General features: G+C 43.3%; 1 protein-coding gene and 1 non-coding gene across 2 annotated transcripts; one reads left to right on the top strand and one right to left on the bottom strand.

Moving 5' to 3' along the window:
* Positions 1 to 1,002: 1,002 nt before the first annotated feature.
* Positions 1,003 to 1,074, bottom strand: Trnad-guc (transfer RNA aspartic acid (anticodon GUC)). Its single transcript has one exon. It is a non-coding gene; the product is annotated as a tRNA-Asp (tRNA).
* A 4,690-nt stretch (positions 1,075 to 5,764) lies between these two features.
* LOC126554445 (uncharacterized protein K02A2.6-like) lies at positions 5,765 to 6,571 on the top strand. The gene has a single exon (XM_050209526.1). The coding sequence runs from the start codon at positions 5,765 to 5,767 to the stop codon at positions 6,569 to 6,571; it is 807 nt and encodes a 268-aa protein (XP_050065483.1).
* The last annotated feature ends 5,680 nt before the right edge of the window (positions 6,572 to 12,251 follow it).

The following is a 12,251-nucleotide window of genomic DNA, read 5'->3' as shown; positions in this document are numbered from 1 at the left end:
ATAATAAAACTTTGTTGTTCATTATATGTTGTTCTCTTATAATTAAACACTGCGCTAAATTATTTGAAAAATTTGTATTCAATGATTGTGTTTGAATTTTACATGTTAGCCATGCTCCATAAAAATTAGTTAATGTCAGCTGTTCAGATTGCAACTTTTTTGTACATATCTTGGCAGGTAGTAAAGCTTTGCACAGGGCATCTACTTGTTGCCATTCCAAATTACTCAAGCACAATTTGTTCAATTTCGAATCATTAGCTGACATGTTTAAAATAAAAAGTTTTAAATATTTTACCCTTTCAAGCATGTCCAAGGTAGAATACCATCTATTCAAGCAGTCCAGAACTGGTGACTTTAATTTTTCTTTTTTAATAAGATACAAATAAGTTTGGTTTCTTAGCTTTTTAACTAAGATTCTCACCTTGTTTAATAGTTTTTCAACAGCACTACCATTGAGACTATCAATTACTGCTAATTGAAGCGTATGAGCTACACAGCGTATACCTGCGATAAAATGAAAAAACTATTAATTCTAAATATTCTATCTCCATTGGATGAAATTAATAACATGACGCGGCCCCGCGTAATAGCCATTTGAATTCAAACGGCATTTACGCGGAATACCGCTAATTACTTTTCTTACCAACCGCCAGATGACGACGGACGACACCGACGTGCGATAACCGCACGCGGACCAACCGAGCCGCCGACACCGCGAACCGGACCTAGACGAACTAGTCTTGTGACCCGCGCTTTTCAGCACACACCTAGTTCGCTACTGACTCTATCCCCCTTTTCTCTTTTTTTTTCATCACCATATTTTACAGGTTTTTTTTGTTGTTCGCCTGATTTCTTTTTTTCATTTCTTTTTTTTTACGAATAAACATCTCCCGTTTCACCAACAACCCGTTTTTAGTGTTTTAATTTTTTTTTCCTTTCCCTCACCACTCAGTCCTTACACTCGTGACGCAGTGACCGCACCAGGACCCGCGTCAAAATTGGCTCCCCGGCGGGGAATCGAACCCTGGTCTCCTGCGTGACAGGCGGGAATACTTACCACTATACTACCGAGGAGTAGCCCCCCATTGTGCGACTTGCGAAACCTTCCCTGGCAACGCACGACAAAAACGTGGTTTGCAGGCTATAACGGGAAAACCCGCGTTACGTAACATAACCACAAAGAACGTAACGATAGCCGCACCGCCTGACTTACGGACGCACCGATCTCACCGCGCGCGACACTGCAAACACGGGGATTAGGATAGGTAGGAACACTACAGCGCGACACGGTCATAAACACCACAGCAAGCACCACCACCCGCCCAGCGTCACCTCGCAAGTACCCGGGAAAAGCCCACCACGAAACCGGACCACCGCCGCCGCCGTCGCCGCCGTCCCGAATCGCGATAGTCGACAGGAATACACACACACACACACACACACACAGCCGCAACTATACATTACGGAAACCGGTTATTGTGATCACCCGGCAAGCACAACAACAACGGTCAACGACCCAGCGACCTACATTCGTACATAAATAGATATCGATACGCGGTCAGCACAGATCGAAAGAACGCGATATCCGTTCTGCCGATAACATCAACACTTGTAAATTTTCTTTCTTGAACGTAACACCGGACAACCAGACGTAATGGCAGGAAAATTTTTGAGTGATTTGACCGCAGCGGAACTAAGGTACGAGTGCAGGCAACGCGGGCTATCGGAAGGAGGCACAAAAGATGCGCTCGAAATCCGGTTAGCAGACCACCTCGCGGGAATGGGAATACAGGCAAACTCCGTCCGGTTCCCCTCTATGGAAACCGATGGGACAACCGGGACCGAGATGGACACTAACCCGGCGCACAACGCCGGGCACACCGAGCCGGACACGGACAACCGTGCCTCCACCCCCGTATCGACAAACATGACCAACACCACACCCACATACACACCGCACAACATGCCACGGATTTAATACAATCAGCCCGTGGCATACTAAAAGGGGTACGAGAAACGGCGCAAAACCCGCCGCACACGGCCGGGTTGGACACACGGCTAACCATGCTCGAGGACTACATGGCCCGCTTTGCCGAAGACCAACGTCGCTTAGCGGAGACAATGCGTCGCCTTGAGATGGGTATGTCACGTCTGACACCGGAAACACAACCGAACGCACCCGCACCGACTCGTCCGCAGCGCGCAACATTATCTAGGAAATACTGGAGCACGCCGGAGGAACCGCCCACGGATAACACACACCACTACACAAACACCGACACACCGAACATCACGGACTGCGGAGCAAGAGGACCCGCGTCACGCGAATCACCGTCCGCGGGCAACCACCACGCATACCGCAACGTCCACTTTGATAAAACGTCGTCCACTTCACACACCGCCGCCACCCCACACAGCTGCGTATTACAACAGTCGTTTATACCGTATGACGAAATACGCACAGTGAGATACTCATTGCCGGAGTTCCACGGAACGACACCCAAGGACCCGGTACGGTTTATACATAGGGTCGAAGCCACACTGTATAAAACGCAGATTGAACGGACAGGCTGGACGAGCATTATCGAACCGCTGTTAAAGGGTGCAGCCGAAACTTGGTGGAACACCGTCAGGCTACTGGACTACACCTGGGACGAATTTCGTGCGAATTTTCTAAAAAAAATTCAACTGCATGACAATTCAGTCCCGGCTGCAGGAGGAGGTAATGACCGTCCGGCAATCCCCAACGCAGTTGCTAACGGATTTCATTTCGCGCAAACACCAATTAACACGTCGTATCAACAACGGACAAGGTTGAACCACAGCTAGTACATACGATAGTTGGACTAACGCGAAAGGAATACCGTATGCACATTTTACTGCAACGTCCCAACACATTCGCGGACCTAAACCTAATAGCGGAAATCATGGATACACCGGATGATCCGCCTTCACCTCCGACAACAGCAGCGTTGTACACAAAACCCGGACGGTCGCGTACACCACAACCACCACGGCAGCCGTGAACGAGGGACAACACGCCCGGCAGACCACTACCGCGCGTCCCGTGCAGGCACTGTGGCGGATCGCACTGGAATAGCGACTGTCCCGAAAACGCACCGGCTTCGGGAAACGCCAGATGAGTCGGCGGACATTTGTTCGCACCGCCGCATCACACACACACAATCACACCCACACAAACAATGCTCGGCAACGCTGACGGGGATATAACCTTCAGACGCACATCGACACGCTCGGCGTCATCGAATATATCGCCCGCCCACACACAAAAATTCGGTAGGTAGTAGGTCATCATCACCACACACAACGACCCCTACTGCGGAATTTTCACGTGCGCCGTCGGAATGCGTGCGCAGTTCAGAGGTAACCGAAACGGACGCCCTGGTAATGGCGGTACACACCGCCACCAGGGACACCGATTTCGCGGTTGAGAACCAGTTACCCAGCTACAGCACACACCCGTCGTCGAATGATGCTAAATGAACACGCCCCGACAAAATTCCGACCCCCGCGGTCGAACTCGAATTTAGGTCAGGCTTCGTAACAGCACTACTCGACTCACAGGCACAGAAATCATACGTAAGCCCGAACATTGCACACGCACATGGCACACCCCACCACGGACAACCCGCACACGTACGAATGGCGGAAGGACACATCACAGTAACAAGTGGTACCGCCACATTCGAAGCCAGATTAGGCGACCTAACGGTCACTTTCAACGCAGCAATAATGGACACATTATACTGCGACGTGCTCCTAGGACACGACTTCCTCGTAGACAACGAAGTCACTTGGGACTACACGACGAGCACTATACATTTAGGTACACATAGGAGGACATTGGCGTGCTGGAAAGGCCGGACAACCACCCCCCGCCCGACCGCAGATATCGATAAATTAACAATACACGGTGACCCACCCACACGCGCGAAAATAACCGAAGTAGTTCGCGGCTACCCGGACGTTTTCAGCGGTAGGGTAGGGCGCACCAGATTAATCGAACACGACATCCTCCTTAAGAACCAAACACCAATAGCGCTAAAACCATATCCCTATCCGCACGCGAAACAGGTAGAAATAGACACCATGGTACGGGATATGGAGCAACAGGGACTCGTGGAGCAAAGCACCTCCCCGTGGGTGGCACCCGTCGTCTTAGCGAAAAAGAAAGACGGAACTCACAGACTGTGCATCGACTATAGACGGCTCAATGACGTCACTGAGTCCGACGCGTACCCGATGCCCGACCTCAATACGTTAATACGGCAAATTCGAGGCGCGAAAATACACGGCATTCCGGACACTTCGGGGTCTATACCAGTTCCGAGTCCTCCCTTTCAGCCTCAAAAACAGCCCCATGACCTTTGTACGACTTATGAACGAAGTTCTGAGGGGATATCTGGACGAGTACGTCCGCGTCTACCTAGACGACATAGTGGTGTTTTCAAACACCACTGACGAACACCAGTGTCACCTAGACAAAGTTCTAGAGCGTCTACAGCGATACGGGCTAACTTGAAACACCAAAAAATGCACTTTCGGATCGACCGAAATCGCATTTCTTGGACACCTAGTGAACAACGACGGGATAGACAAACAACCGGAGAAACTAGAGTGCATCATGCAATTTCCCCCACCCACGAAAATACGGGACCTACGGAGGTTCTTAGGCGTCTGCAACTGGTACAGCCAATTTGTAGACAACTACGCGGACACCATAGCACCCCTAACGAATAGGCTCAAACAAGGGACTAAATGGGCGTGGACCGAAATCGAACAGGCAGCTTTTATGAAAATAAAACACGCGTTGTACGATTCGCCGAAACTATCGACACCCGATTACGGAAAACCGTTTTGCCTACAAACCGATGCTAGCGAAATAGGAGCAGGTGCCGTACTTTTCCAACGGGGTGACAGACCGGAGGAAAGACGGATAATCGCCTACGCTAGCAAAAAGTTTAGTGACACGCAGACTAGGTACGCCGCGGTAGAACGCGAGTGTCTCGCGATAATCTGGGCGACCGACAAGTTTAGACCATACTTAGAAGCCCGCCATTTTGACCTATTCACCGACAACTCGGCACTCACATGGCTCCACCGGGCCAAAAACACCAATTCCAAGTTAACCAGGTGGGCACTACAACTGGCTAACTTGGATTACACCACCATACACGTGCCCGGCGTACAGAATGAAGCGCCGGACATGCTGTCCCGCAACACAGCCCCCGGGCCCCCCTTAGACGAGGACCGCCTCGAGGAGCGACTAGTAGGAGCACCAATTACACCGCTCACCACCGCTAATAGTGCGCCGGTCGACAATTTGTTTGCCACCGCTGACCCGGAAGACACCACCGTCGGGACCACCATCACACACGCGACGCCGGACGTCACGACGCGCGATACCGGACGCACCGTGAATAAAGACAACAAATATGTTGTCACCGACGGTCTCCTACGAATAAATATGCGCGGACACACGCCCATAGTCGTCCCGCGCACCAAAACACAGAACGTGATATGGACATACCACGAACACGTCCTCGCAAACCACCCAGGCTGGAAGGAAACGTATAGGACAATAAAACAACGGTTTTACTGGTAAGGTCAAAAAAACGACGTACGACTATACGTCAGGGCGTGTCACATTTGCGCGTGCACCAAACCACTAAACAGACGCACAGACGACCCAATGACCGCCAGAACACCCCGCCACCGCTGGGAGGTAATTAGCATAGACCTCATGGGCCCCTACCCACGCACGAGCAGGGGAAAACAATATTTACTGGTCGCCACGGATATGTTTAGTAGATGGACCGAGGCATACCCACTCGGAACAGCCACTACAAAGACGATAACCGAGACACTCGAAAGAGAATTCTTTTCCCGGTTCGGATACCCCCGTGTGTGCCTAAGCGACAACGGGCCTCAATTTGTAGCGAACGATATGCGCAGCGCGATCGAACTGTGGGGAGCCGAGGGCTGTACAACCCCGATATACCATCCTAGGGCCAACCCCGTCGAACGGCGCAACCAGGACATAAAAAAAGGGTTGCGCGCACTACTCGCCGGCGGCAACCACAACACGTGGGACGCCAAAATACCCCCCATATTATTTTCGATTAGGAACCGACGTAACGACCAGACAGGATTTCCCCCCTCGGTACTCGTCCTCGGCAGAGAGATGAAGCGGCCGGGCGAATGGGCACTGACTCGGACAACGGACAGCCCGATCGAACAAATCAATGTGGGTAGGGAAAGCCGCGAGAGACACGTACTGGAAATACCACCTGTGACAGGTGACCAGACGTGCACGGCCTATAAAACAGGCGACACAGTGTATTACAAAGCGCACCACCTGTCGAAAGCGCACGCGAAGTTCCACGCCGGCTTCGCACCCAAGTGGTGGGGACCGGTAACATTACAAACGCGCGTAGGCAAAGGCGTGTTCCTTACAGATCAACAGCCACCACGCAAACTTCACGTATCATGCTTAAAACACTCGACACCCACAGAGCAACCCTCACCCGACACCACCGCTAACAAATAGTAATATATCAGATTTTGGTATACACATTGATATATATATATACAAATATGCTTATTCTATTATTACCGTATTAATCATGTATTCTTGTATCCACTACAAACAGTCGGACAGTCAATCGCGCCATGGACCGAAGGCAAACCCCCCTCCAACAGGCCGCGGACCTGTTGGCACGTAGCCAGCAATTGCTACGCACGGCGAGCGCCGAAAACCCCCCCACGACAACGGCAGCACGGGTGCCCCAGATGACCCTGGAGCAGTTGCGCCGGGACCCGGTGCTGTGGGCCGCCTACAACCGCGGGTGGGACGACCGCACGGCGGTATTCCGCAGTGTGATGGACGTACCACCCGTGGAAACGCACCGGTCCCGGAGCCCGAGACGGCACGCACCACCAGCGGGTATGCCGCGACCGCCCGCGATTCCCCCGTCTGCGCACCTCTTTCGCCCCCCCCCCCCCCCTACCCTTGATGGCCACTCCGGTCCCACGGCCGCTGGTTCTTTTGACAGCACCAACAGCGACAACAGCGGCGACAGCGGTGACAGCGACGACGACGGTAGCGACACCACCGCCAGTAAGAAACTACCGCCAATATGTTTTTCAGATTACAAAGGTATTTTATTTTTACTTCCAACATTACTGAATATCATAAAAAATTAAAACTTAGTAGATATAGGTTAATAAATAAATGTTTACAGATATGAGGAAAAACTGACTTCAGTTGAAAAAATATATGATTATTTGAATGATCCTTTGATTTTATTGTTTTATCATTTCCTAAAATGGGTATTACCTAAATTTACTACATTAAACAAATTATTTCAAAGCGAAAAAGTCATCTTAACATCTATGCATAACAAAATGGAAGAAATGTATACAGGTATATTGTATATCCATATCCATATATTCTTTAATTTATTTTATTGATTAATAATTACCTAATTATAATTATTATATAATGATAAATGTTTAGAGTTGATTTTTTCATACATGATTCAAATGAATAAGCCACTAGAAGTTTCACCTGATGATAGTTCAAAGTTTCTACACTATGAACAGATGTACTTAGGAATTGGTGTTATGAATGAACTTAAATCACCAGAAATCTTTTCAAAAAAGGAAATGATGTAGGAATTCTACGAAAGATGCAGACAATTTTTAATAACTGCTTTTAAACAAATAAAAAAAAGGTAAAGTAAGAAAAAAATAGTAATTTTTATAATATAAAAACTATAACTGACATTTTGGTTTTTAAATTACAATATTAATAAAACAGTTTCTTTTAGATACGATTTCGAGTGTTCTATTTTGAAGAATATGCAACATTTATCCCCACAAAATGCGTTAAGTAAAAATCGACCTATATCATTATTTTTATTTTTTGATGAAGTTCCTAGAATTATCAACAGTTATCAAGAGATAGATCTTAAAAATATTGATAATGAATGGAGAAAGTTAATAACTACCGAAATAGATCCTTCTATAAAAGAGATGTATGTTGAAGACTTTTGGGTATATTTATATAATTGGAAAATTGAGGAAGAATATAAATTTAAAAATTTAGCAAAATTTGTTTTACAAGTTCTAAGCTTACCACATTCTTCTGCTGAGTGTGAGCGATTGTTTTTTAGGGTTAACTTAATTAAAACAAAAATCCGGAATAAACTTCAAACCGAAACATTGAATGGTTTGTTACTGTCTAGTCAACATGTTAAACAGACAACATATGTAAAATTTCAACCCACTAAAACTATGGTAGATTCAATGAACATAACAATGTATCAAAACGCTGACCAAGAAATTGAAAATTTAAATGTTGAAATTGAAGATTTATAATTATATAATATAATTTTATATATTTATTTTACACGTTATTTTATCATAATGAAAAAGTTCTCATTAACTGTTTAAGTATATAATTTGGAACATTTATAGTTATTTTATATTTTGTTTAGCATATGTCTTTATTTTTTACGTTATTTTATTATAATGAAAAGTTCTCATTAATCGTTTAAGTATGGTTGCATTTTTTCCTATCTTTTTAATTTTTTTTACTCAATAAAAATTGCATTGAAAATTTAATATGGCTTTAAGTCCAATTGTAATTACAAAAAATACCTGTATTTTAACACTGGTAATTTTTAATAGAACAAGGCAAATTATTATCTATTGGTAATAAGTATATTTATGGAGATTAGAGATACCTATAGTCTTCATGGATATATCACAGAATATATTAATATTGTTCTTTTTTAGTCGTTTAGTCGTTTCTCAAAAAATTAGTGAAATACGGTTTTTTTACGGTAATTTTAAATACTTTTCCCGGATATATGAGTTTTAGATACTGGCAACACTGCTTGGGATAGTATAGCTCCTAGAGCAGGGGTGGCGAACCTATGGCACGCGTGCCAGAAGTGGCACGTTGACCAAATTTCAGTGGCACGCAAATATTATTTATCTTAAAAAAAAATTATATTTAAAAGTTTAGTACCTATGAGAAATTTTTAGAATCAAATTTATAAGTTTGTAATAAAACTTTACATATATACTATTTATTTATTAAATTATATACCTAATAAAATGTGTGTAATTATTGCATGCTTTTTTTTTCATCTTACCTAGTAAAATTCATTTTTTTTTTTTTTTGGCACGCGAGCATATTCCAAAAAACTTGATTTTAAATTTTGGCACTTGACCCAAAAAAGGTTCGCCACCCCTGTCCTAGAGCCTTACCACTAGCGTCGGTTGTATGTATAATTTGTTTCGTAAAATCTGGATATTGTAAAATTGGTTCTGCACAGAGTGCGTTTTTTAATTTATCGAAAGCTGCTTGGCAATTTTCGTCCCAATTAAATTTAACATCCTTTTTTAATAGGTGGGTCATTGGTTTTGCTAACATACTATATCCCTGTATAAATTTCCTATAATACCCCGATAAACCTAAAAATGATTTTATTTGCTTTACAGTTTTAGGCACCGGAAATTCTAACACTGATGTTATCTTTTTCGGATCTGGTTTTATTCCGTGTTCCGAAATTATGTGTCCCAAATATAAATATTCGCGTTTTATAGTACGCGAAGCGAAAAGTGAGCCGCGATCGTCGCGCGCCAAGCGGTAATTTTTTCTGGTTTCAGGGGTTCTACGTTTGTGTGCAATGGAAACAGCTGCTGCGCATTTTAAAAACGGCAGGTGGTAATTTATTGTATAATTCATTGTATTTTGGAGACCAATTTATTTTCCTTTAGCAGTAGGCGCCAGTAGGCTGCTGTTGCATACCACAATATTTTGTTAACGTTTGGTTAGTCATTCGACATTCGAGATACGAGTTTACACGTGTTTTTATTCGCTTATTATCTACGTTTGTAATCATATTTCCCGCGTTCTTACGTGGTTGGTTTTTAAAGTGCGCGCTTTTAAAGTTTGAATGTTTGTAATATTTTAATTATTTCTTTAATAATTACTCGTATACAAAAATAGTTTTAAAATGGCATATCAAGACACACATTCTCAAACGAAGAAAGTTATTTTTCATGTTTATAATTATTTCAAAACATTGGCTGGTGACAAAGGTAAGCCAGAAATTAGTAATTTTTTTCGTCAAACTCGTGAAATGATGCTGCTGAAGCGTGTGGCGTAAGTCTTGCTTGTTTTTAAACGAGTTTGTGCTGAAGGGAAAAAATTATCTGTGGGTGAAAATCAACTAGCTGCCGAACCTTCTTCATTTAAGTCTCCAAGGAAAACTTATAAACGTGCCAAACCTATGACCAACTTGGACGATTTTGACAATGAAGTTGTCAGAAGAACAGTTCATAGTTTTTATGATAATGGTCAGTATCCAACTAGTGCAAAAATATTGGGAGCGTTGCATGAAAAAATTAATTATTCGGGTTCACAATGGTCCGTGCGACATATTTTGCGTAGTTTGAATTTCAAATACAAAAAATGTAATGATGGACGTAAATTTCTAATGGAAAGAAATGATATTGTTTGTTCTCGGGATAAGTTTTTGAGAAAAATGAACGAGTTTAGACGTAATAACGATACAAGGCCAATAGTTTACTTAGACGAAACATGAGTAAACCAAAATCATACGCAAGGACACATGGCAAAACTCCGACAACACCGAAGGATTAAAAGTACCTATTGGTAAGGGCGGTCGGCTTATTGTGTGTCATGCTGGGTCACCTTCATTTGGTTTTGTCAAAAATTCAAAACTGGTTTTTCGTTGCAAGTCGGGATCGCAGGCTGACTATCATTCTCAAATGAACGCCACCGTTTTTCAAAAATGGTTTATAGATATGTTGGGAAATTTAGAAGAACCTTGTATAATTGTAATGGACAATGCCACATACCATTCTACCTTAACAGAAGAATATCCTAAGGCAAATACTCGAAAGGCAGATGTACAAAAATGGTTACAAGACAAATCTGTAGACTTTTCTCCAGTAGAGACATTAAGCGAACTACGGGAAAAAGTCAAATTGACGATGCCAAAAGAAAAAAAAATATAAATTGGACGAAATTGCACTTCAAATGGGCAATGAAGTGGTAAGACTTCCTCCTTACCACTGCCAATATAACCCAATCGAATTAATCTGGGCGCAAGTTAAGGGTAAAGTCGCGGAAAAAAATAACTCCTTCAAAATGGCAGATACAGAAGTGTTAGTAAATAGTGCTTTAGATGCAGTCACAACAGAAGATTGGGCAAAATGTGGCGATCACTGCGATAAAATTCAAGAAGACGATTTGGTAAAAGAAGGATTAAGAGATGAAATTTTGGAGCCTATTATAATGACAATTAATCCCGACGACAGTTCTACTGACGAAGACGATGATGAAGACGATATGATAAATTAAAAAAAAATGTTTTATATGTATTACTTGTGTTATTTGTATTTTATTATGTTTTTTTTTATTATAATTTATTAAAAACATCTACATTACGTCGTTTGAAATTACTTTATAGGCGGGAAAACAGTAGGAATAGGCGGAGTAACCCTGACGAAAAACAGCCGCTTGGCGCGCGACGATCGCGGCTCACTTTTCGCCTCGCGTGCTATAGAAATTCGCATTTATCTGGTTGTATTTTTAAATTATGGGTACGTAGACGTTTGAATACGTCTATCAGCTTGTTGTTGTGATCGCTCAAATTTTTCGCATGAATAATAATATCGTCTAAATATACTAAACATTTAATGCCTATTATCCCTGACAATACGTTATTCATTAATCGCTGAAATGTAGCGGGACTTGTTTTCATTCCCATAGTCATACGTTTAAAATGGTAATGACCTTGACCGGTCGAAAACGCTGTCATTTCGCGAGATTCCTTCGCTAGAGGTATTTGATAAAAACCATTTGCTAAATCTAAAATGGTAAAAAGCTGACATTGCCCCAATTGATCTAATATTTCCGTAATATTAGGTAACGGATGAAATTCATTTAAAGTTACTTCGGTAAGTGCCCTAAAATCAATTACTATTCGAAATTTATCTTTACCAGATGAATATGATTTCTTTTTTACTTACAACAAAGGTGCATTAAAAGGTGACATAGATCGTTCTATGATATCATTTTGTTCCATTTTAATTAATTGTTGTTCAATTTCCTTTTGCTGTGCCTGTGGCAATCTATATGGTCTTCTATATATAGGCGGTTGATTGGCGGGTAATCTTATTACGTG

The sequence above is a fragment of the Aphis gossypii genome, unplaced genomic scaffold (assembly GCF_020184175.1).
Source record: "Aphis gossypii isolate Hap1 unplaced genomic scaffold, ASM2018417v2 Contig00507, whole genome shotgun sequence".
In the NCBI taxonomy this organism is placed as follows: domain Eukaryota; kingdom Metazoa; phylum Arthropoda; class Insecta; order Hemiptera; family Aphididae; genus Aphis; species Aphis gossypii.
This window is presented reverse-complemented; position numbering and strand designations above follow the sequence as displayed.

Bases quoted from the DNA above. Each gene is read 5' to 3' on its own strand.
- LOC126554445 (XM_050209526.1), top strand. From the start codon at position 5,765: ATGGGCCCCTACCCACGCACGAGCAGGGGAAAACAATATTTACTGGTC.